At 41.0% G+C, this 26,709-nt stretch overlaps 2 protein-coding genes across 2 annotated transcripts in view; one reads left to right on the top strand and one right to left on the bottom strand.

Moving 5' to 3' along the window:
- Nucleotides 1-2,467: 2,467 nt before the first annotated feature.
- Nucleotides 2,468-5,081, bottom strand: sstr5 (somatostatin receptor 5). Its single transcript, XM_085911056.1, has 5 exons — nt 4,545-5,081; nt 3,888-4,028; nt 3,558-3,830; nt 2,963-3,109; nt 2,468-2,826 (listed from the first exon to the last, which is right to left on the bottom strand). The coding sequence occupies exons 1-5, from the start codon at nt 5,079-5,081 to the stop codon at nt 2,629-2,631; spliced, it is 1,296 nt and encodes a 431-aa protein (XP_085767182.1). The 3' UTR covers nt 2,468-2,628.
- A 3,249-nt stretch (nt 5,082-8,330) lies between these two features.
- The window catches only part of pkd1a (polycystic kidney disease 1a), a 40,814-nt gene continuing 22,435 nt past the window's right edge, over nt 8,331-26,709 (top strand). Inside the window, exons 1-18 of the mRNA XM_085911012.1 lie at nt 8,331-8,840; nt 15,765-15,836; nt 15,910-15,978; nt 17,227-17,298; nt 17,478-17,641; nt 17,784-18,034; nt 18,197-18,457; nt 18,533-18,701; nt 19,469-19,646; nt 21,834-22,048; nt 22,382-22,503; nt 22,588-22,738; nt 23,212-23,474; nt 23,961-24,335; nt 24,528-25,007; nt 25,089-25,220; nt 25,642-25,817; nt 26,510-26,640. Of these exons, the coding sequence (XP_085767138.1) occupies nt 8,566-8,840; nt 15,765-15,836; nt 15,910-15,978; nt 17,227-17,298; nt 17,478-17,641; nt 17,784-18,034; nt 18,197-18,457; nt 18,533-18,701; nt 19,469-19,646; nt 21,834-22,048; nt 22,382-22,503; nt 22,588-22,738; nt 23,212-23,474; nt 23,961-24,335; nt 24,528-25,007; nt 25,089-25,220; nt 25,642-25,817; nt 26,510-26,640 (3,556 nt within the window). The 5' untranslated portion in view covers nt 8,331-8,565. The remainder of the gene's footprint in view (nt 8,841-15,764; nt 15,837-15,909; nt 15,979-17,226; nt 17,299-17,477; nt 17,642-17,783; nt 18,035-18,196; nt 18,458-18,532; nt 18,702-19,468; nt 19,647-21,833; nt 22,049-22,381; nt 22,504-22,587; nt 22,739-23,211; nt 23,475-23,960; nt 24,336-24,527; nt 25,008-25,088; nt 25,221-25,641; nt 25,818-26,509; nt 26,641-26,709) is intronic.

Below are 26,709 nucleotides of genomic sequence, written 5' to 3' on the forward strand. Positions count from 1 at the left end.
ATCCTGAATTCACATGAATCACATTTTTAAATGAGTTTGTTTTTCTGAGACTGGGTAAAAGTGACAGCAATGACAGAGTTCTAGGTGGAAAACCAGACAACATTGACAACATTATTCCACAAAGATGTTAAAGACTCATTTTGATGAGCATGGCTTCATGCAGTTATTAGGTTTAGGAGAAAATTACTTCTTCAATATTGTTTTTCCTTATATTTAAAGTTATTTATTCACTGTATGTTTTTCTGAGAACAGACCTCAGAATACTTGCACAAGTTCAAATCTATATGGCTCATTGACTAAGTGTTTACTAAATTGGTTTGCCTTTGCTGGCAAATCTAGTAGTCACTTGCAATGTCAGGTACTGGCCACTTGGTAGAAGCAGTCAGCCAAGAATCCCAAAATCCACTGTGCTATACTACAAAATGTCATTCCTGTCACTTATGTTGTATCTCCTCTATTTATTTATTTATTTATTTATTTATTTATTTATTTATTTATTTATTTATTTATTTATTTGTTTATTTATTTCCACAGAAACAAAATAATATATATCAAATATATGTTTTAAAAATCCATCAAGAGTGGTAAATTGGTTCAATTAAATCGTACAGGTAAACAGTTAACTGTTCGGGCAATAATCCAAATCCTACTAAACATCTGTGGAAGGAGTTGAAAGAATAAACCTGAGATTGTTGGAGCAGTTTCTTCATAGAATTGGTCCAAAATACTGTCAGTAAGTTCACAAGTGTCATTTAGAGTTATTGTTTGATTGCATTGATTGCTCCATAGATTTAGGCAACAAAAGATCACGTTCAAGACAAGATAATTTTCCTTCTTCTAAAAGCAGTACTTGTTCTCTATATATGTTTACAACCTGGAGTGATTGCCAGCTGAATGCTGGGCACAAGTCGAAAAACAGTTATTCACATCAATGGACAATTTAGAGTCTTCAATTAAACTACTACATCACTATAGGGTGATTTTGGTGCAGGCTGTGTGAGTTCAGATTGCACTCAGTGAGGGTTCAAATGTGCGTATAAATGTCGGGTCTATTTTAACCCAACAAATATTTTAGTTTTTTGCAAAATGAAACCAACCTCAATTTTTAACTCAATCTGTACAGAGGACACACGTAAACATACACAGACTGACACTGTCATATAGCAGCAATGTTCTTTTCCTGAATGACTTTTAAAATGAGGGAGATTCGTGTTTAATGAGCTTTGAACCCTTCCTAAGTGGATGCTGTGATTGAATGGATCATGATGAGAGATCTTCAAGCTTACTACTCACCAGATGGCAGGAGGGCTGAAGAGTTGATTGGTGATGATCACTACGGACATGCTGAGAGTCCAATGATGAACGCTTCGAACGGTAGACAGTATTGTTTATGTCTTGACAAATTAAAACACCATTAACACAGAATCAAGTTTTATTTGACACAACACAGACTGGTTGACATGGAAAACCCCATTCTATAAAATGACACGTACATAATAAGAACCATTGGGTGTTTTGAAAAGAATGTCCTCAGCCCTTCAGGCTAATATCTTCCGTTTGTCTCAGGATGTTTATTTTAAGGTTGTCTGTGTGCATCCCTTGGCAGATTCAACGTCATGAATGACAGTACCAAGCCAAAATGCCTGGTTTATGACCATTGCTTTATTTCCCCAAGCAACTCATCAAATAACAACATTGAGACATTTGAGCAATCACAAAAATGTACTGTATTTTGGTTTCCTATAATATACAAAGCTGTAAACTGATAGGCTTGTCATGTTCTTTATTTATGGAGCCTAAGTTAGAACACAATTGAGAATTTTATGTCACGTAAACACATCACTTCCATTCACGGTTGTTTTGATTTTATTAAATTTACAATCCTTTAATTCACTACCATCACAGCTTCTGGAAAAAAAATATCCAGATAAATTATGTCTTGTTGTCGAAGTAAATGGTAAATGGACTGCATTTACACAACACTTCATCTCCAGTGAGTGAAGAACACTTCTGTGTATGAAAAAGCACACAGTCAACTCTAAACGTTTACGGCAAATAACAACCAGAAGGCTCAAAAATAGAAATATATCCACAAGGACACGTAACATTAAATGCACTAGATTCATTACAATTCAACAAAAGTTAGCAAAAGAAAAGCATGTTTACTTATATAAAACGACAATACAGTATTTTTTGTTTCGTTTTAAAGCGTCAAAAATTAGAATAGTGGCATCTTGTCCTCTGTATCATATATTACTGTCATGAGTATATATATATATATATATATATATATATATATATATATATATATATATATATATATATATATATATATATATATATATTTATTTATTTATTTATTTATTTATTTATTTATTTATTTATTTATTTATTTATTTATACACATTTGTATTGTCTTTTTCCTTCCGCTTACTTCTTCTCCCATGTGGTTGAAGTTACCAATGTTTGCTCTGAAAATTGCTTTTTTTTTTTTTTTTTCCAACACATTGCAATATGACTTAGGTACTTATACTATATGGCCAGCGATATGCTTCCCGATTGCCAATTTTCACATGGACGTCACACACTTCTGTCATCCTCAGCCTCCTCTTCGAGAGGCTATATTACCTAAGAGACGGCAGACTCTCTAGTGACCGTAGAAATAGCCGGTATTTCAGCCAGCGTGTTTATGGAGGTTTCTGTAATTGTTGTCATGGTCCTGGGGAATTGTGTGACTGTGGAGGTAGACTGCTTGCATGCAGAGTCGGAGCAGTGCAAGTCAGCAGCTGTGTGTGAAATCTGGAAGCCTGAAGGCTGAGGAAAGATCTTTAACCAGGGAAAAGACAGATCACAAGAAGATGGCCAAATAAGCTTAAGAAGAGGCTCTAAATTTAATAAAAGACCGCCGAGCGTGCTTGTGTCTCACACATTTGCAGGGGGAAAAAAAAGTACACAAACATACCTGGCTGCTCTGGGGGCGATAAGACACCTGATGGGGAGGAGAGTAAGGAGCACAATCGGTTGGCATTGACCTCACTATACGGCGAGCGCTGGGGTCGCCGTCATCCACACCGTGGGCCTTGCAACTCAACCTCTTCACACACAACACCTGCAGAACCACGACAATAGAGTGTTAATGACTCCAAACAGGTGATGCAGAAAAAAACAACAACAACAACAGAAGACTTGGTAATTATCTGCTTGCGCCTTTTTATACAAAATCCAGTGTAACAGGATCTTGTACTTCACACAGAGGATCAATTATGAAAACAACCCACACTCGTTCAGCATCCAGTCCCCGATTTATTTCTAAAAATGAATGATAACAAAATCAATTATTGAATCGATTGTGGTGGAAGGGTTTGTGCGTCTTAATTGTCTCAAATTGTCTGGAAATTTATGTTCCTCACCTAGGGCAAACACATCCTGGGTGAGGAAAAATCAAAGCATGGCTCAAAGAAGAGAAACACTTTAGGATAGCATACTATATCGAGGGTCAAATATCGAGGGTTGACTACAGAGAATAAAGTTTAGCTAAGAATAGTGAAGCAATGTACTTTTCTGAAGCTCTGTTTGAAGTTGTCGCAGAGGAAACCATAGAGCAGAGGGTTGGCGCAGGAGTTGGCATATGACAGGATGACGGCAAAGAAGTATATCCCAGCGGTGGCACTGGACTCAGGGATGATGACCATGACGTTGATGATGTTGATGATGAAGAACGGTAGCCAGCAGAGGACAAAAACCACCACGATAACCACCACCATCCGCGTCACCTTACGCTCAGAACGCCGCCGTGAGGTGAAGCCCACCCGCACGCTGGAGGATTTCACCTGAAGGAAAATAAAGACATGAAGGGATGGTATGAAAACACACACACACGGACACACCTTGATTACTATAAGAAGGTAGCAGAGGCAGATGATGAGCAGGGGTCCAAAGAAGCCCAGTATGGTGGTGTAGAGAATAAAGGCTGTTGACCAAACGTCTGTTGGCTCAGGCCAGATCATGTTGCACGAGTTAAATGTGTCCTAAAGCGACATTACAGAACCAGTTAGTCAACTTGAACATGACATAAACTTTGGCATACACAGGCAAGAGGAATAGGAGATAATAATCAGTTACATTTTAAACACAGTTGAATTCAGAATTTCATTCTTATAAAGAATGTACTACAAAACCCAATTCCAGTAGTTGGGAGGTTGTGTAAAATGCAAATAAAAATAGCATACAATGATTTGCAATTTCTATTCAACCAACATTATCATTTTTTTACCTTATATTGGATCGTCTACAAAGAAAAGCTATCCAAGTGATCAACTTTATTCATTTTTATTGGAGCCAACATTCATTCATTTTTATTTTGATGCTAACACATTGCAAAAAAAGCTGAGACAGATTTCCAGATTTACCAACCAGGACAAAACAATACACAAGTACTTGTTTGTGCTTTTTTTTTTTTTTTTTTATCTCTTGGGGATGACGGAACAAAAAAAAAAGGTCCTCTCATCCAGGAATGACCCATGAACTGGACGAGCAATACATACCTGCACATCAGAGAAGATAACCACAGGCAGGACCACCACAAAAGAAACAGCCCACACTGTTGCGCTCACCACCTTGGCCACGCGTGGATGCCTCCACTTGGTGCCCCGGATCGGGTGCACCACGGCCAGGTAGCGGTCAACGGACATGACAGTGAGACAGAAAATCGACGTGAACTGGTTCATGGAGTCCGCGGTCATGACGAGGCGACACAGGAATGACCCAAAGGGCCAGTAGGAGAGAACATTCTGCGTCGTGAGGAAAGGCAGCCCGATGATGTAGAGCTCGTCGGCGATAGCCAAGTTGAGAATGTAGATGTTGGTCACCGTTTTCATGTTGGCATAGCGCAGAACCACGTAGATGGCCAGACTGTTGCCGGCCAAACCTACCATGAAGACTGTGATGTAGATGATCGCTGTCAGCAGGGCGCTGCTCCCCTGGAAGGGGACACTTTGTGTCAATTTGCTGGAGCCGTTGGCGAGGGCAGAAGTTGCCAAAGAACAATTGAGCACATCCTCTTGTTCCATCATCGAGTCCATAAATTCTCTTGTTTGATGCCGATTTTATATCACCTTAATTGAGACGGTCCAAGTGCGCGAGGTGGTTCTGTTATACGCGCGCAAATCGGAGCCTGCATGGAAAGCCCATCCAAAGCGACTCAATATGCGCGTGCGCCACGGTCACATTACATAAAAGGAAGGTGTTGAGTATCCTCCTGGAAGCAAAAACGTCGTTTTTTTCCTTAAAGGATCGCGATCCACTGTCTCTTCACTTCTTGGCAAATGTGATGGGAGTGCTCCAGCTGTGCGTCAATAGTCAGTCAGTGTCACGTTCGACTTTTACGCACGAGAGAGCTTGAATTATGGATTTTAACTGTGAGTAGAGGGAAGGCACAAGTGAATCCTCCCCGAAATAAATATGAAACTGGAAAATTAATCCAAATTGTAGGGAAAACAAGAACAACAGACCTCATTAAAAATGTTCAGTAAGAATGGTGAAAATAAAAAAAATCGAAAATATCAGCAAGGATAGAAATAATCATCACCAACATTAAGTTGTCCTGATCATGTCTGACATGAGAAGAAATAGGAAGATGTTCATATACTGTAATTTAATCACTAACGCTAAATACATTCCTCACAAATTTTCAATTTGAAAATCACTCAATTTACTATTTGCACTATTGGGAGGTTTTTTTTATTTTATTTTACATTATTTCTGAAGATGCTGATGCCATATTTATCTTAACAGCCCTTAAAAACATTTTCAAGAGCACCTACGTTACTATTGGGAAGTTGGTGCACCACACAAACGCACAGTTGTGCAAGGTGTCTCCATCATCTCCAAGGGGAGCTCTTGCAGTTTACCCTTTTGCGTGTACCAATCTCATTCACAGACCAGTCATTTCAAAATCACACTCGTGGAAGAACATGCAGACTCCACATGAAAAAGCCTTAACGCTGATTTGAATCCCCAACCTCAGAACTGAGAGGCAGATGTTCAAAACACTCATCCATCATGTGATCTAAAGGTCCTGTATCATATATCATGACTAATTATATGACATGTTACAGCATAGCAAAAAAATGGGTCTTTTCTGTTATTTTACAGAATATAGCCCACCTAATATTTGTTTTCCCCCTTACCGAAAGAATTTCTTTCAGTAATGGAAGCTCAATATGAAATCTGTCCATGTCTAGCATGTGAATACTTGTATCAAACAAACAGGCTTTTTTTTCTCTCTGCAAGGGGCACACGTGCGCACACACACACACACACACACACACACACACACACACACACACACACACACACACACACACACACACACACACACACACACATATAGATTCGATCAACAGCTCCAGACAAAACAGATACATCAATATGCTTATACGCTCCTGTGACCAGCACATCTACAGTAACCTCCACCTGCACTGATGGTGGTCTTTTTTTTTCCTGATATTTCTTCTCTGCAGGGAACCATGGTAAGTGGAATACCAACCACCCGTTAAGTCACGAACTCATCAAGCATGCACGCACACATGCTTTGGGTTGGAATATCTTTGTGTCAGGTGGGTTGGGGGAAAGCGCCTCCTAATATTACGCCTGTGTCCACAACAATCCCCTGGAGCGAAACCATGACACCACACAAGGTTTGACCTTACTGACCTGTCAAGGGACATTATTGTCCTGTGGGCACCCTTTTAATAATTTTGCAATTTTCCACCACAAGGATTTAAGAGAAGATGCCATGATTGTTTTACATAAAATGGACCAACATTAATGAAGTAAAATTATAGTTGATGTTTATTCAAGCTGACCTTTGTCTCAAACATCAAATACAGAACATTAAATGAGAGTGAGGGTGGAGAGAAAGAGGGGAGGGGGGGTCGATAGAGAGCTCCAGAGGGAGAGAGTGCAAGAGACGCTTTGCTTAGCGAATGCTTGTATGATTCATTCTTTGACAGTGTGCACAAATTAGTGGCCAGAAAGATTCCAAAGAGCAGGCTGAACAAGTGGGATAATTCACTCCAGGTTAGTCACTCTGGGCCCTAGGTATGTCAACTAAAAGCACTTTAGTTTCTAATTTTGAAATGAACCCACAGGCCGAAACGAAATTGCGCCCCCCAGCGGCTTACCAGGAATCTTCACGGGACTTCAGATGGCCTGCCGTCAACTATCATCTGTTTTTGGAGTCCCAGTGAGTTCAAGTCATGATTTTTTAAACATAAATGAACATGCTGCAGTTCTTTTGCTTCATACTTTATCACCATCATCCTTGGACAGATCCTCCCTCCCTGCCTCCCTGCCTCCCTCCCTCCCTCCCTCAGTGGAGCCCTCCTCCTTCCACCTCTTCCTGTAGCCCTACAATAACACATCTAGTGGCCTCACTAAGTACTGTTTTCCTGCACAGACTCATGGACCCTCCCCATAAGCAAACAGAAGCTAAGCTCATTTTACTTTCACCCGACCCAGACTGGACCTGTCCTGGCCAGAAAAATATAAAACAATATGTTTTATGATTAAGGACAAACTGGTTACTCAGAGGAGGTCCACTCATCCTTTGGATGGGAATAAAATACTCATCCTTTTGCACAAGTAGCAAAAGTTAGTACTTCTTTAGCCCCAAAACAGAATTTTGTTGTTGTTGTCATCCTTGCTTACACCTTTGACATATTGCATCCAAGACGAGGCATACACCTTTAAGTCCTTTTCGAAACTTCTGCCCATGGCAAGTTCTGCAAACACTTGGTGCAGAAAGAGGCAAGCTTGCAAGACCGAACCGAGGCGTACCTCAGCAGTGCAGAGATTATATGAAGTGCTAATGTAACCAATTTATTTTTTCTTTCTTTCTTTTTCTAAAAAATCAATTTGCTATTCTTTGTTATGGTTTCAATGTGGTTCATTGTTGATGATTATAGCCTACAAATGTCACGGCTGTTTCTTTCTTTATATGTAAAATTGTGGAGGTGTTGATGGTCTGGAACGAGTAAGTGGCATTTCAATTTATTTCAATGGGGACATTTAATAGGCCTACGTACATGCCAAAAAAATGCGTTCAAGGACTGGCCATGGAATGAATTAAACTTGTAAGTCAAGACGTCACTGTTTATATTGTACTTTTTGGTGTTTTTTTAAATTTTTTAATTTTGTTTGTAGATGTAATAAATATTGTCCAGTTGCAGTTAATTCTCAGCGGTGGTTTGCGGAACTGCACAGTGTAGAAAGAGGAGGAGGAAGAGGAGAGAGGAAGTTCCAAACTTTTTTTTCCCTTTCTCGTCAGAGAAAGATTCCTCCGAGACGCGCCGTTAGTTTTTCAGAAGAACGGAAAAAGCGGAGGAACCTTTGGAGAAATAAGCGCAGTAGATCTCGTCCTAAAGTAGATCTTTCATAAATTGGGGCTCTCCTCACATGAAATCCGAGGCAAAAAAAAAGAAAAGAAAAAAAAGCGTGTTTGCTTTGGTCCTTCTCAGCCTGCGAGGACTTCCACCATCTGAGGCGATGAGATGTGAGTGAGCTATGCCTTGTGGAAATGGAGCGACTGTAACTACGCGAAAACATGGCGTCTGCGGGCCCAGCTTCTACTTCTTCTCCAGCCTGCTGGTGGCCCTGTGCTGTTTGGAGCCGTGGAGCCTCGGCTCGCAGACGGCCGCCGGCAGGAGCTGCACACCCTGTCCGGTTAACTGCAGTTGCGCGCCTGCGGGGCCCCAGCAGGGCTGCGTGGTCAACTGCTCCAACGTCGGCCTGGAGAGGGCCCCCGGAACGGCAGAGATCCCGCTGCTCACCACTGTGCTGTGAGTCGAATTCACCACACTATTTTACAGTCTCCTCTTGTTCTTTCCATTCGGGAAATGGCTCAGCAATAGTATGGTTCACATGGCAAGCAAAATTCAAGTTCGCACAAGGGAGCCAACATCACCATTCAAATGACACAAATTTGCATCATTAACAGTGGCTCCATCTCTTTCCTCCTCCTCCTCCCCCTCCTCCTCCTCCTCCTCATCATCATCCCTACCAAAATAATCACCAAAATCATATTGATATTACTTCAATTAGTATCACTATGTACACCATATTACCAGTTTACTCCTGTTATTTTCGCTTAGAATCTACGATATAACAAAAGATAGTTGATAGAAAATAGCTCATGCCAATTAACCAATCACGATGATCATTGATTATAAACCAATGTCTTGCTTCCCGATTCACTAAAATAACTCCCTGTCCAAAGCGCTGCAAGAGATCATCATGTGTGCCACTGTATATCCACTTTCACTTTGTTGACTCGTTTGTTTTTTGTTTACAACTAATAATGTGAGTTTCTAACTGTGCCAGCGATATCTTGACTGGCAGAAGAATAAATGCATTTCCACTAGGTGGCGGAAGGTTTAATTTAACCTGCGTTGTTGCCAGCACACAGTAATAGCTTTGTGAACAATTAAACAAGCTCGGATTTCACACTAAATTCGTTATTGAGAAACTGAGACGACATTTTCATTATTTTGGCATACTTACTTTTCGTGACATCTTTGTTTATTGGTCTACCATGATATTTTCTAGTGTGAAATATTTGCTTTGGCTCAAAAAAGGTTGTGAAGCATAAATACAAAATATATAATTCGGATTGACGGCTTTGCAGAAATTCCAATAATTCATCAGATTGAAGTTTTGTGAAACGGCATAAAATTATAATGCATACTTTTTTCTAGTAATGCTTCGTGGTGCGTGTTTGCGCGCGCTTGTGCGTGGTTGCGCGCGCGCGCTGGTGCGCTCGAGTTTGAGACTGAGTCCTCTAATATAGATGTCGTGTATTATTTTAGGATGCATGAATGTCTAGACTTGTCGTAATTCAGAGTAATGCTAGTCACCAGAAAAGTGAAACAGGACTTTGTGGCGTGGATCAGCTTGCTGCTCTCTAGTGCTGCAGCAGCAAGAACATTCTGTTCTGATCAGACCCGAGCCACATGTTGTCAATTATTTATTTCCCTTCAAACCATCTACTCTCATTTAACTTGTAGGTACTTGTAGCATATATACTTACATAGAGATTTCATTCAACAGGCACTGGAATAAACCAGATGTAAAAGTAATTGACTGTGAACTTTCATATCTTGCTCCCATCTTGCAGTCGGGCATCATCAAATGAAATGATTACAATTCATTGGACCATGGACATCCAATGCAAAATGTAAATCCATCCAGCCATCCATTTTCTATTCCGCTTGTGCCCACGGAGGTCGCGACCGTACTGGAGCCTATCCCAGCTGTCTTCGGGCAGTAGGCAGGGGACACCCTGAACTGGTTGCCAACCAATGGCAGGGCAACCATCCACACTCACAATTTGGAGTGCTCAATCGGCCTACCATGCATGCTTTAGGTATGTGGGAGGAAACCGGAGTTCCGGGAGAAAACCCACGCAGGCACGGGGAGACCATGCAAACTCCACGCAGTGAGCGCCGGAACCAGCGACCTCTGTCAGAAATGTGGATATATCGGTAGCCCTTACCATGAATCAATAGCCAAAATTTATTACTTTTGATCGAGATGCAAAATATGAATTTTGACTTGCTAATTGTGATTTGAATGCATTTATTTCAAGCCTTGCGTGCTTCAAAGGTGGATGGAAAAGTGGTTTACTAGCTTGGATCTGTAGCTGTGCAGGCAACATGGGTTCCTCCCACGCAGTGACAGTGTGAAAATGAATGGTTGTCCGTCTATATGTGCCACGAGATGAATTAGTGACCAGTCCAAGGCCTTTTTTAATAATACGATTAAGTATACTATCCGGAATAATGGAGTTAGGGGCAGGAAACTACGTGCAACGGAACATCCAGAGGCACAACGTGGTCCCAAACATAGTAGACTAGACTGCTGTTGGTACAAAAATGGAGTTCCGCCCATTTTTGGTCATGGGCGCCAGTCTACCAAAATAGCCTTGGGCGCATCTGTATTGTCAAATCTACTGCGGTCCAGAGCACTTAGTGGGGTTGCCATGGCAACTGGATGCATACACACAGACACACACTGTCCCTCCTCCTTTCCAGATGAAGTAATCATTACAATCACACACACACACACACACACACACACACACACACACACACACACACACACACACACGCACACACACACACACACACACACACACACACACACACACACACGTTCTTGTGCATGTGCGCTTTCAAACACAAATATTGAACGCATTGACTGTGTGCAAGGGAGGTTTTTACCATGGCATGAGTCATTTATGACATCAGTCAGAGAAGTGCAGACATTTGTGGGAAAACAAGTAATAATGCCATCATCATAGAGTGCATGGCATGGCCCTATCAACATCTATTTTATTTGTTACTTTATTTCACAAGACCTGCAAATCAACTGTCAATCATTCAGTCTATGTTTATGAATGAGGTTAAAACTGCTTCCAGTATTTTGTGCCCGTGTTGAAGCTGAGTACGGTATTAGAAACATATTGCGGTAGCTTTTCTAGCTCCATCCATCAATTTTTCAAGGCTTATTCTGATCAGGGTGACGGGGAGCACAATTTGGAAGGGCAGACTACACTTTGGACTACTGGCCAGTCAATCTCAGGGAACATATTACGAAAAATGATCATTGACACTAGGGCTGAGCGATGTGGACAAAATGTCATATTTCAATATTCACGACATATATCTCAAAATAACAATACACTATTACAATGGAAACTAAATACCAATTCAAAAGGATGTGTAAAGTGCAACCGCTTTTGCTACCTAATGGAAACCATTGAATTGATCTTCATGGCAATATACTGTAGAGTATTCTCTGTCACTTTACAAATCTCATATCTTAGGAAATGGCAAGGGAAAGCCGGTTTCGCTTGAAGTGTAAAATTGTTCAATTTTCAGTTGCAGTGGATTCATCAGGCCATTGTTATGTCATCATCAATGTTTTTACTTTCGGTGTAAAACGGGGTTTGCGCTGCTTTCATTGCTCTTTACCGATATTGCTGTTCACTCTGAAGGAGAAAGCGTTTTGTCTCTAAGTGTTTGACAAAAATGGATGATCTGATGACTGAGGCCTTCAATATGAATCTTCCTTCATTTTTTTTGGCAAGTAATAAAATACCATTTTGATGCATGCTGTGTGACCAAGGACTCACATAGTGACCATTTGTTTAAAAGATCAGTAATAAATGAAGTTCTTGGATAATTGCATTCAAATGTTCGCCACAAAAATTCAAGAACAAAATAAATGTTGGGTTTCGGTATCTTCAAGTAACAAAGTCAAACCGAAATAAAATAAGTGAAGTCAACATTTCTTTTCAGTACAGGACAGTGATGAGATGAATGAGAGCAGATCTCATCGCAATTGTAGAGGAGTGTTTGCATTTTTTTTTCCTCTTACCAGAAGCAATGTATTCCTAAACATTTTTATATGCAATACTAAATGACTATGAAACAGAAACACAATTTCATTTACCAGAAACAGTGTCCAATGAACACATGACTGCGGTGCAGGTTTTTTTTCATTCTTCCTGCACGCGTTGACGACATGGTCATTATGCGTGTGTGTGTGTCTGCGTATGTGCATGCGCGCGTGTAAGGCTTTATTTGAGTGAGTGTGTTAAACCGCTGCACACAGCTGCCCAATGTATTCCAGCTGGATACCAGACAATGCAGACAGCAGCAGCTGGAAAAATGGACAGAATGTTCTGGAGAGGAGTGGAGAGTGTTTGTGACCCAACCGGGCCGTTGAATTAAACATTAAGACGTTTTAGACCAAACGTCTTCAATCAATGTCCTCCTCATGCAGACGAGTGCTCTGGAATTCAGTAGAAAATTTCCCTTGGAAATTGTATATGAATGAGAATTATTAAAAAAAAAAAAAAAATGCACTGAAGTTTTATAACGCTCAGCATATTTGACCTCTCCCGAGATAGCATGCAAATACGTTTGGGCCTGGGGGGGGTGAAGTTCATAGGAAATTCAATGGGACCGATGGGATTGGGAATATGGGTCTTTGAAATGTTGCTGTGCCAGCGATCATTGCCACTTTGCTTATCAAACGCTTTCTATTCGCAATGTCACCCTTCATCAAGCCGTTTTGGGCAAATGAGCTGGAGCCAATCATGAGGGACTTTTGAATTCGTAATTCAAGAAACCGCTATTTATTGTTGAAAGCAAAACTGAAACAAAGAAATATTATGTCTAATGATCTATTAATCTCTTGATTGGTTCTATGGTAGGATTAATTGATTCATTGGATAAAAATGGTTTTATTTCCATCACTTAATTCAAAATATGACTTCAATTTAAGCACAAACTAAGATTCATTTTCTGATTTGATCTGTAATGTCCGAAAATACAGAAAAATCTTGATCATTGTTTTACAAAGTAAAAGTAGATGTTGATGAGATTAGTTACTGTTGAGAGGCTGAAGTTCCAATTTTAAACCAAACAAGGTCTGTAACAATTAATCAATCCTCAAAAATAGAAATCAATTAGTTCTTGATTACTCCATAAATTGCTGAACCTCTAATGAAAGGCAAGCCATAAAATATATTTGTTTTCAAAATAAAAAAGCAGGTGTGTGAACAATGAGCCAAAAAAAAAAAGCCTACTTTGTACAATTTGGCCTCTTCCTCTCCACATTTACTCATCCGCTGCATCTCTTAACACCTGGTTACTCGTCTCTTTTAACGCCATCATCCTTTGAATTCACTCAGAAGCGGGAACACGGAAAAACAAGGAGGGCCGAAAGACAGGGTGAGGCAGCAGCAGCAGAGGGAAGGATGGATGAAAGCGACCACAGAGCAGTCTGTGTTTAGTGGGTTAGTGGTGCGCTTGCTCTCCACTCTTGGAGACTTTGACCACTCCGCCACCCCGATGCAGAAAATCAGATCTCTCCTGCTGCACGTATTCAAGACTGCATCTCTATCATTTCAACCTCCATTAATATCACCGGGGATTCTCATCTGTTCTGAGGACACATATCTTTTCCTCTATTCATATTCTATCCAGTGTGTGTGCTTCTATCCACCAGCACAGAATAAGTGGCACCAGACAGGCCATATAAGGAGCGGTTAGATCATTGGCCACACCGTTCGTAAAACAGAACCATATGTGTGCTGTGGGTGTTTGCGAGCAGCACTATAGCTCGAGTGTGCCTTTGCCCCGTGCGTGCGTCTAATTAAAACCACGTGTGACCAAAGGTAGCAGAGAGAACAGAAGCCTGTTGCTATAGATATGCTGAAGGTCAATTTATATGGCCGTAACAAAAATCCCTTCATGTTCTCATCCGAGCAATTTTTCCACTAACAGAAAATCTGATCGTTTCTGAATCGGAGCCGACTCGAACCTGCCGTGGAGAGCGTTACATCAGGCGAGGTGTCAGCCCAATGTGCAAAAGCATCAGCTCGTAGATCAAGCGTCTTTGCGCTGCTCCCTTGTTTTATCGGCTGATGACTTTAGCAGAGAAAGAAGGCTCTCTCTTGCTCCCCATCTTTCTTACACAGCTAGTCTGGAATGTTCAGATGTTTCCTTTTGGGAATGGGCGTCCTGCTCGGTTCACACACACTAGAAAGAGAGTGAGCAAGAGGTGCGTTCCCATACACTCAAAGTCTCATTTGCAGGTTGTTTTAATACCCCCTGAGGTGATATTAGTGTCTACTGTGCACATAATGAGGGTGCAACATGCTAGGCACAATGTGCTCTTTATTAGTTCATCATGTAACTCGAAGCCAGTTGTAAACTGTCGTCTTGCAATTGGACTGTCCTCTCGCAACCTCGGGCTCGCTCGATTTCTTCTTCCGCCTTTGTTTCGCCGACCTCACGTGCAGCTCAGCCTGTACTGTGAAGCCTCAATGAAGCTGAAATCACTCAAGTGTGTTCCACACCAGCCCTTCTTGTTTGTGTTGGCAAAGATTGGGCTCTTCTCACTTCCTTTGTCATGATTCATTTACCACCAGGATGAACACTGAAATGTGTTGGTGCGATGACATTTTCATACAATGTGGTCGGTGAAATGCAAAGACGCTTTAGTGCAAAGGCAATGTTTTTATGTTTAGGAATGTCAAATATTCACTAAAATGAATGTAAATAAGTGTAATGTAACAAGGTGACCTACATAATGGGACATGCTATCGGAGGGATGATGGGTTATCAAATTCCTGATTAAGGCAGCATCACATTCCTTGTGAGTTGTTCATTTTATAAAAAATGGAGTTTTATCTTGGCAGTGCGATTGCATTGAAGAGGGAAAAAAAAAAAAGAGTGATGAGGAAATTCTCACACAAATGTAACACAAAGACGCAGCTGCCGTCTCTCTCGAGACCCGCCATACATTCATCGAGTAAGAAAATTGTTTGTCTTACCACGCTCACATGATGATCCAAAAAAAGCCAAAAAAGGCTATTTCAGCTTTCAGGACGGATACACCTTTGTATGATAATACAACTTTAGAAAAGGAGTGTCAAACTTGTTTTCATTTTAGGCCATTCGGTAATTGCCCTCACAGAAATATATATTTGCGATATAACAGTACACCAAAAGTAATAGTTAGGTACAGAGGCACTTTTATGCCATTTAGGTACTTGATGCCATTTTATTTCCAAGCACTGCACTCCTTGTAATTCTAAAGCCTGCAATGTATTTACAGCATGGAAAAAGTGTTTTATATATAGATATATATGGGACTGGCCTTTTGAGTCAATTTGATGTTTTGTTCCACAGAGATCTCTCTAAGAATCACATCTCCTCTCTTGATACAACTCTGCTAAATCGACTGCCTGGTCTTCGAGAACTGTGAGTATACAGACAACGTGTTTGTGTTTGTGATCTCATCTGTGCACTAATCGCGCAGCTCTCCATTTTACAGATATCTACAAGGTAACAGGATTGTAATTCTGCCCAGAGGAGTATTCTGCTGCGGGCCTTTGTCAATCCTGTGAGTACAATCTCAAATGATCATCTAGACAAAATGAACAAAATGTAAATTATGGCTTTATTGAAAGCATGTATACCAAAATATGTCACAACAGGTTTACAAGTCAATGAGCAAACATTGCTATGACATATAGAGCTCAAGGTCCCGGCGTTTAAATAAAAGTCTTTGGGAGGGTTTTGTTTTTGTTTGTTTTTAAGAATAAAATGTTGAATATATCATTTGTTTTTCTTCACTTCTATGGCTATGTCAAATTATGTCTTATTGTGAAAGCACCAAAAAAGGTTGGGGTCTATTGCCCTGCACAAATATTAAATCACCCTTCCACACAAATTAAGATAAATTACAGTTTAGTGCTCGAGGCTTGCTGCACACCTCTCCCTCTTCCATCTGTCAAGCCATCTGCCATCTGTTCTATTCATTAGCTTATTTCTTCCATTTCTTTATTTCTTCCACCAATTTAAAAAAAGCTTGGTGTGATGAGAAGGGCCGTTGGTTTCCATCGGCTTCTTCCAAAACCACCACAACAAGAGCCCCATTATGTTGCGTGCTGGGTTGGAGGCTGGAAAGAAGCATGACCGAGGAAGGAAGGCGAAGAGCAGAGAAATCAATGTTTGCTGGATTAATATCGAATGAAGTTTGGTATTAGTGCAACACACATGCACTTAAATGTATATATGTAGCTGCAATCATAAATATTTTGTCATGGGTATGAGCTACATACGTATATGGCATTTGTCACAATAACAAATCACAGCCTTTCCAATTAGCAATTTGCGTCTTATCATATTGCAATTTTTTTTTTAATCATGTTGTTATTATATTGCCACTGCAATTAATTGTTCAGCTCCAATGGATAATCACCGCTTTTTTTGAACCCATTATATGACGCGTATATTGTACATCAATTTCAATAGAGTGTCAGATTTGTTTTCAGCGCAGGCCTCTCAGTCGTTATGATTATCCTCGGGGCGGACAACTATAACAGTGATTGTCTGCTGGTCGCTAGCTGAATATAGTACAGTCGAAATACAGAAATAAATTAAAATAACAAAATTAATGATTAGAAATAAATCCAAAATATTCTTTCTTTCTTGTTTTTTCATTCTGAATATTCAAATATTGCAAAGCTTCCTGTTGGTTTTCAGACAAAGTCCTTGCACAAAACCATTTGCAGATGAAATTTGCAATCTTTTCTCATCCTCAACAGAAATAGGATACAACATTGATTGTCTGCTCTTTTTCCACCAGTGACTTGAGCAACAACCAAATCACCAAGATAGAAGAAAGAATATGTGATGACCTGTGCAATTTAACGCTCATGTAAGTAGTAAGCCCAACTCTGTCATGTTTTTCTGCTTCGGTTGCTTCACTCAGAATTGCACATTTCATTTCGGTCGAATGCCAAGTGTAACTGTAGCAGTTACTGCAAATCTATTATGTTAAGAAAAAATGGATTGGATCATTTTTGTTCTCCTTTGTCATTGTCTCTTCCTACGCAGTGACCTTAGCAGTAACCCCTTTGAGTGCGACTGTAAGCTCTTCCACTTGGTCAACTGGCTCCAGGAAAAAGGGGTACGAGTTCGTCGGCCCGATGCCATGCTCTGTAACCAGCCTCCTGAGCTCCGTCGCCAACCTCTGCTCAACGTCAGAGTGCTCACTTGCGGTATGAAGCAATAAACGTTCTGCCTCTGTCTAATTTCTGCTATCCCAGCCACGATCTATCCTATTTCCTTCGGTGGAAGCATTGAGAGAGAGCATATCGTATTTAATGTAGGTCAAAGTATTTAATCACGTCTTTTTTCCAGGTCTGAATTACGCCGCTTGTCTTGAGGACGGCAGCAGTGGAGGAGGGGGACGTAGCGAACTTGTCATCTTCTCGTCCTCCACGCCGGGCAACTTCACGCGTGGACAATGTAACAGCATGTGTTTCGCTGCGTCCCACCGCTATGGAGGCCTGGGGGCGAGGCAGGAGTGTCTCTGTAGTACAAACTCTGAGCCCAACTTCATCAGTGAATCTCAATGTTCTGCTGCCTGTACCAACCCCAGTGTCATGAAGGTATCCACTGACCTGAACAGTCTTTAGTTAATGTAACAAATTTCATACATTTTGCTAAGAATTGTAATCATGACAGTGTTGTCGGAGGACAAGATCTTTTATTTTAATTACAGTTCTCTGTGTTTCTATTGTCTCTGCTCTGGTTCTTTGTGCGGGTCACAGGAATGTGGGTGGACTCTAGCCCACGATGTATTTGCAGTAGACTTCTCCATCTTATTGAAGCCCCTCCCACTGCAAAGCGTTCACAACAGCATCAATTTCTCAGCTGCCTCCTCCGTCACACCAGTAACGCTATCCTGGGAGTTTGGCGACCTTTCACCTCGTGTCAACACCTCAGCAACCGAAGTCACCATGGCGACGCACAAATATGGACTTCCGGGAAAGTATGTGGTCAGTTTGACAGCCTGGGCTGGACACAAGGAGGTGAGATTTTCGTTTTGCTGTCGATGATGTCATCACGGTGCTGCATATGATTGATCATCCATTTGATGTGTTCAGGTATCTGCACGTGGAGAAGTGATTGTGGCACTTCCTCCTAAACTGGAGCTGCACTGTCCAACTCTTGCTGTGGCCAATGGGAGCCTGGAAATTACCCTTGTTAGCTGGGGAGCTCTTGACCTAAATGTAGACTGGGAGATCACAAAAAATGATGTGCAAGTTGCAAAAGGTGAGCGAAAACATTCCATCCAATCCATCAAGCTCTTACAAGCACAGTATGTTAAATATGTACCACGTGTTTTGACCACAGAAAGATCTTAGGTTAAATTATACATGCATGACAGCAGATTTTAGAGTACAGAATGGATAACACTTAAGAGTTCTTTCTGCCATACAACACGTCGTGTTTATTATTGGCATGTTGGAAGTAGCGTTGTCACCAAAATGTACAAACAGCATGAGGTGTGATTAAAGGTTCATCTTTGGGAAACGGGCTTGGTTAAGATGTGGTTTTGTATGTATAATTTATTCTGCAGTCCTATTCCGACTGACTTGGAATGATAGGAGAGTTACAACATGCATTGCAGGCCTTCTACATATATGGACACTTGAGCATCTTCAATGTTTTTTTTTTTTTTTACCAATTAGGAGACATTGTATGTATACAGATTGAGTCACACACATTCATTTGGCTGATATGGCCAAATGAGTCGGGGTGTTGAAAGGCCCGTTGAAAGATATTTTAAAATCTTGCTTAAAATAAAATAGCTTTTTTAATATCACATGCAGATGTACAGTATATTTCTGGAAATAAAAGCTGAAATGTTGTCGATTATGTCAAATTCATGTTTTCAATCTGAAGCCAACATGAAGGAATTGGACAAACTGTTAGCATACTTTTGGAAGGGAGTGCATTTTTTTTGCTGTTGCTTGCATAGAAAAAGGTTCTATTTTGTCAAAAATGTTGTTGCTTTTTTTCCCCGCTCCTTCTGCCAGCTTCTCCTCACTGTCCAAAAGATGGGGTCTACCACATCGAGTCTTCATGCTGTTTCCAGATTGTTCCAGGGGAAATGAGCTGGACTGATGCTCATCAACAATGTTTAGATCGTGGTGGAAATCTGGCAATAGTCAGAGGTGACACGCTGCGCAACCTGCTGGCTCATAAAATCACACAGTGAGTGTTTCTGTCCAGATGAAGTGTTTTCAACTTTATCCCTGGGATCTCTTTTTGCATTGGATGTGCTGTGTGTCTTAGTGTTTATCATACGGACACAAAAAGAAATAATTGTGGCCATGCTTTGATTAGTATTTCAACGTGACATTTTCTAATATGTGCTTTGAAGACATCTTTTTTGAGACATTAGAGGTTAGTCGGAAAAAATAATAATTAGTGTTTCGATGTGACATTTTCGAATATGTACATCAATGCATCCGCTGGGCCTACCCGCGAATTCCTTCGTAAACTGTTCCAAATGTAAACTTTTCAGATTTTAATCCTCTTATCAACCAAATTTGCTTACCTTAAAATATATTACCTAAAATATTTAAAATCTTCATATATAGTGCCTCATTTTTTTTTTCACACCTCCACTACCATTGCGACAATTAGATGTCATTGCTCAGGGCCTTATACAAAAAAACAACTGTGCACTGTACCAAAAATAGTGTGTTCAGCAGACGCGTGCCTGAGTAAAATAAAGAAAAATAAAAAACAGCCATAGATATAAATAGATTGATGCCACATGCTTCTTTGAGATGCACACCTACGGATGGCGACGCTAATTTATTGAAATAAACTGAAGACTGTCCATGTTTTCCTTTACTTTTGATGGCAACATCCCCACTGCAACTGCGACTGCCATGTTAAGTCACATAAACACACTGGTCAATATAAATATTACAAAAATCCTTATTTAAAAAATATATGGGTAAAATGTTTCACATCAAGCATGTCCAGAAGATTATTTTGAAATATGTATACTTAAACGTATTTTACAGATATATAAACCAGAATGAATTTGAGGTTGCCAGAACATCTGCGATATGAAATAAACCTTTTGCCAAATCCAGTCGTTCTTATATACATCAAAACAGCATATCTCCGGCATCTGCAAAAACATACATTTTTAGGGGAACCCCAAAAATGGACAACTTGTTCAACCATTACTATTGCATTGTGAAAGACACCAAGCTTGGTCAATCATTTGTAAAAATAACAACCCACACACCAATAGTATACATTTCTGAAAAAATATGAAATTCACCAAAATATGACTTATGAGGTTTTGGCAATATCAAAACAAATTTCAAACAACCATTTGAAATATCTAGAATATTTATAACGAGTAATGACGTGACCTTTCTCATTTTATCAACTACTTTTTGCCCATTTCAGTGAATGGTGTTTTTTTTTCAAAATTATGCAAAGACAAGACTGTAAAACATTCAATTGCTACTCAGCAATTTATTTCTCAGCTCCAAAGAACAAAGTGGTTTTGATGACGTAACCAAATGTACTTAGCTGAACTGTATGTGTTGGGAATGTAGTTTACGTCAGGTGGTTTACATCAGATCAGCTTTGCTGGATTCATCTTCTTACAGTTGAGACTGTAACTTTGGTGTTTAGTGTGGAGGTTCAAGAACACCACATCTGGAAAAGCACAGCTGCATGATAACTTTGACACCCTACGAGGAAGAGACCTGTGTGTGTGTGTAAATTGCCGTAGACCAAAGCGAAAGAGGAAAACGCTGCTGTAATGGAGTTTCTCCCCACCCACCCTCCTCGTATGTCATGCCGCCCCCTTGCTTACATAAGGATTTTTTTTTCCTCTCCATGTCTATTTGTTTTTTGTCCCGAGACTTGGTTATTTGTTTACTTTGCTTGTATTTTAACCTCTGTCTTCTTCAGACGTCGTTTTCACAGATGTGACAAAATATTGGTGAGGGGTGACTGAAATGCCTTTCTCAAGACCCTAAACTAAAAGGATTTAAAATAAAAAAACGTTATTTTTGTCTGGAAGAGAATTATGTTCAGTCAAAAAGATTGTACGAGCTCATTTTATTGATCCGAATGACAACGACATATTGTCGGGGATCAATCAAAGCACACCGTCAAGCACTGCTCTCAACCCTTTCTGTGCTGATTGCACACAATTGCAATTTCTCGCTAATCGACCAGCAATCGCTATGTCTGAACGTCTTTTAAAAGGAGCTGTTAGACTTGACACTAATCAAAACAGTAGATGGGTGTTTAATCATTTGAAACTTTTTCCTTGTGTTTGTCAACTTTTCAACTCGAGTGACCGCAATTCTGAGAGTTTGTTGTTTTAATCAATCTAGCCTGTCTTTTTTGCCTCACCAGGGAACGAGGAGTGTGGCTCGGATTGAGCGACGTAACGTCTCCGGGCAGGCTGCGCTGGGTCAACGGCTCTGAGGCCCAGAATGGAGAGGAAGGCCTGCCACCTCGTTTCCCAATCTCCCGCGGCAACTTTTGTGTGTCCCTTGATCAGCGTGCTCAGACTAGTTTGCACCCGTGCAACACCAAGCGGGCATTTGTCTGTCAGTATAGCCCTCAAGGTAAGTTTTTAAAAGTAGAAATGTTATTATGACGCACTGGAATAATGAATAAAAGGGGTTTTGTTTGCTTACATAAAAATACTTGTGATGGCCAGAATCATGATTAATCAGCCATTTGCCAACTTGTCAACTGCTGGTTAATATTTGTGAGGACTTGGAATGTTTTTTTTTATCATCTCCCCAGTATTTTAGGATTTTTAATATATTTAGCCCACTTTTGGCAACTCTCCTGCATACCTCAGAAACTGTTTCTTATTTTTAGAAATCGAATGCATTTCTGGTTTGGTTCATCGTCTTATTTTCTTTTGTTGTTGTTTTTTTCCCCTCTAATAGTACGAATTCCAGATGGAGGGATCCACATGGTTGGCCTGGCAGTCTTTCCCTCCCATAATTCATTGCTTCTGGTGCATGTTGCTTCACTCTCTACTCCCCAGACAGCCAGCGCTGGCATCGAGGTGAGGAAGAACATCAGCGTGTTCTAGTCTCAAATGAAAATCTTCTTCCTGACGTGTTCCTATTTTGTTATGCTCCTTCTTCAGTTACTGCTGTTCCCGGGGCTGAGCTTTGTTCATGCGGGTCGTCTGTCTTCCCTTGAGCTTGTCGTGCAGGAGCGTAGCTCACTCGTCCACATCCGATTCCAGATCTATCGCCCTCATTGTAATTATCCCGGCTTGCACCTGCTCTTGCCGGGTGAGTCTCTCCCTCGAATGACCTGTGAAAAACAGCTGAATATTCCCGCTATCCATCAACCGGTGCTAACAAAAAACACACCTGCGCTCACACCGAGGCACAAGTGCTCTTAAGCGGTTATGTAGGCAAATTTTGAATGAACGGCACTTCATGTCCTTTTTTCCCCATGCATCTCTACGAATGTGCTGAAGGAAGAATGATGGTGTGATGATTAAAAAGGTTTAATGCACGTGCCATATAGCCTAATGGTAACCAAAATATTAGGAACACAGTTTCTCACAGTATCTTTGATTTCACTCGTTCTTTTTAATACGGGGGGGAACAGTAACTGTGTCAATCCTAAAAAAAAAAAAATCATTCTAATCTTTATGGACTTTCTGATACATTTGTTTTTGTATCTCATTTTGTCTAACCTAACTCTATTAGTAATCTCCAATGTTAGTGATTCTAAAATAAGTTGTGTTCTGCTTTAGGTTGTCACGGTCCAGTTTGCGCACCAGTGGCGATATGTGTCCCAGATGTCTCCCGAAACGCCGATCCCCCCTCTTGCCCCCGACTACAACAGTGGTGTCCATTCCAGCAACAATGCCTGGACCTCTCTAGTTCTTGTCAGTCATCTTCCTGCCCGAATTGCACCGAAGGTCAGCACCTTCCTCCTGGTGCTCTGAGGCCTCGCTATACTTTACAGGACGAGGTGGCCTTCACACTGCCCGCAGGACCAGCAGTAAATGTTCTGGTGAGAGAACGTTATTTTTAGTCAGCATTTTCAGTGATTGTCTTTGGATGTGAAATATTTCAAATGGAAATAACTAATGATTTCCATTTGACACTGTTTACGGAGAGATCGGATAAACAGCTAAGGGATTGCAGCTGTTCGCCAGTCCACTACAAAGAATCAAGTTGAGCAGAGTTTAGCTTTTTTAATAAAGGGTACCCTCAGAACTTGACACAATCCTTTCAGGACACTTTTCAAACTCTGATTTGTTGTGACTGTTAATTAATGTTAACTATTGGTAATAATAGAAATTGAATTCAACTGTTGCATAAAGCTTTGGAATACTGTTGCCAAGTATGATGTTTTCATAAACATTACAGCATCGTCAATGTCAGAAATATACGAGCAGCTGGTGTTAATATAAAAAAAAATAAAGAAAGGTCCTGAATCTTACCATTGATGTAATCTTCTTTTAACATCCACTGGCTTCAACCTTATTTTTCTCAGGTGCAAGAGCAGTTAGAAGACCTCTTGGTTTCCGCCGGCGATGTCATTGGCCTTCAACACGACGCTGACCCAGCCTCGCTCCTTCGATGCCAGTCTTCCCCAACCTCACTGCGGCGACAGCTTGTTTTAGCCCTCAACCATTCCAAGTGGATCATGATGAACACCAGCAGAGAGTCGGCAGACATTTCAGATGGCCACAGTGTTGACCCTCGACCCCATCTTGACTTGGACTCCCTGCTGGAGGCTGGTGAGGGAGAATGGCTGGAGCAAGTGGTGTGCCCCATCAGAGTGCTCTATGTGGGACACAGCGAGATCTCGCTGCAGGGAGCGCAGCTGTCTGCCGGCCTGCCCCAGCCTGGACTCTACACCCTGCAGGTAAGACACAAAAGTATGCCAGATCTCAGCATGCATTTGACCCGTATCAAACATAGCTGGGGCCACACACACACACACAGAATCTACTATGACTCATACCCGTCTTAGATAAAACCAACAATCTGAATATTACATTCGTAATCAGGTTTGCGATAATTAAGATAACTGCTGACTTTGTTCACTTTATTCCAGGTGACCTCTGCTGAACCCTCCTATAGGACCTTAGCGTCATGCCCGTTGCAAATTATTCCTCCTTTGGGGTTGACCATTTTACACCCACCTCTCTGGAATGGAAGCCTCTATCTGCAGTCCAACAACACGCACGTGCTCCTCCATGTCCAGTCCCGATACACCACAAGAGTATCTCAACGAGGAAGTAATCAAAGTGTTACCTTTCAGCCAAATTGTCCTTCAAGTTTTTTAGCCGGCAGCCCCACACTGTGCAAGCCCAGCTCGCGTTCAGGGATGGAGGTCACAGAACCGAGCCAGTATGCGATAGTGGATCTAAATTTAGCGGCAGAGGAGCAAGAGGGGCTAATTCAGGTGGAGCTTCAAGCCTATAATAATCTAACACAATCCAGTTTGACTGTGATCGTTCACGTGGAAGAACCGCTCAAAGGGCTGGTGGTCCAGCCCTATCCCGCTCACAGGGTGCTGATGGAATCAGTTGTGGTGAGTTTTGTAGTTTTATCTTCTGCTTTGAAGTTCATGTTGGTTGGGTCATCACCCTAACATGTTTCTGCTCATTGTTAGAGTTACACCGCATCAGTGCTTGAAGGCTCCAATCCCACATTCAAATGGACTGTAGATGACAAGCCCTACTTTACGTATTACAACACCGTCCTCAATGTGATCTACCAGCATGCTGCCATCTACAAGCTCACAGTGAGTTTGTTTCCTTTGCATGTTCAAGGTCCAATCCGATAAAATCCAATCCAATACTGATTTACGTTTTCGTCAGATAATCTAGGAAAGGCAGGTGACTGTATTAGGCCGGGCATCTTTTTATTATATTTATTTATACACAAATGATCTTTCTCTGTAGTTTCCTTGGGTGTTGCGAGATATTTCTTCATGTAGCGTATTTTGATTGCTTGCGATGACATTATAGATCAATCACATCTGTCATTTACATTGCAATCACAGTGGTCGATATATCCATTATTCATATCTTTTTCAATTTTCTGCAACATTTACATTGATGTCACAGTGGTAGAAATATCCATTATTCATACCTGATTCAATCTTCAGCTTCTGCTTCTATGATGCATATTTGAATTGGGCCATTGCCATCTATCTCTTCCAGGTGATAGCGATGAACCACATCAGCAGCCTCACAGAGCATTTCAATGTCACTGTGGACCGCCTGCAGCCCATGACCAACCTCACAGTGAGGGGTGTTCCGCATGTGGTCCCTCAAGGCTCCATTCAGACTCTCACCGCTTCTGTGCTCGTGGACATGTCCGTGTTGGCTACATTTCGGTAAGAACAATACAATGTATTTTTATTTTTGGAAGGTATTTTACAACAGCTGCAGCTGTAGCAAATGGCTTCATATATAGAAATAGGTCAACCACAAAGTCAGTGAAAATAGTCAATTGAATTTGAAACACAAATTAATATAAAGTAGCAGGACAATAAGAGTCGAAAGTCAGTCGAAAGCCAAAGCCTAAAAATGGATTAAAAAAAATCCCGACTCATTTTTCTTCCCCTTCTGTTTGCCTTCCTCTTCATTCTTTTTTTTTTTCCTCTTTCTCCCAACTTTAGATTTATAACCATGTGGTTAGAGTAGATTGCTGCTGACTCAGATTTTCCCCTCTACTCTGCTCGCCTCTTTTCCCTGTACAGTTTCTTTGGTTTCTTCCACTTTTTCCACATTGACTTTCCGCCGGCTTCACATAACCACTGTCCTCACTGTGGGCTTGTCTTTCTCTTTGACTCCCACCGCTCTTAGCAGTCTCAGTCCAATGAGACTTATTGAATTTCCACTCCTCCTCATCCAAACTCTCCATTGCCTCGTCAGAGACAAGTTCCAATTTCCAGTCAGCATTTGACTCTGTGTATGTGTGTGTGTCTGTTTTGATAGAAGCGGTCATTGTGGGCCAAATTCATCAGTAACCCATTTAATTTAATTTTGAAAGTTCAACATCAAATTCCCATTTTCCCTGCTTCAGATGGTCTTTCGGTGATGGGGGATATAAGGAGTTTGAATTTAAGCCTCCCTACGCACCATCCCTTTTTCAGCCAGGCTCCCCCAATCAGGTCCTCCTAAGCAACAACATCACATACATCTACTCCCAGCCAGGTATCACAATGTCCTTCTTTGAGGGAGATAACACCCCTTGACACCAATGCAAGTCTTTTAATCCATTGT

Source organism: Syngnathus leptorhynchus, chromosome 5, assembly GCF_054491065.1.
Source record: "Syngnathus leptorhynchus isolate UIUO chromosome 5, UIUO_Slep, whole genome shotgun sequence".
Taxonomy (NCBI): domain Eukaryota; kingdom Metazoa; phylum Chordata; class Actinopteri; order Syngnathiformes; family Syngnathidae; genus Syngnathus; species Syngnathus leptorhynchus.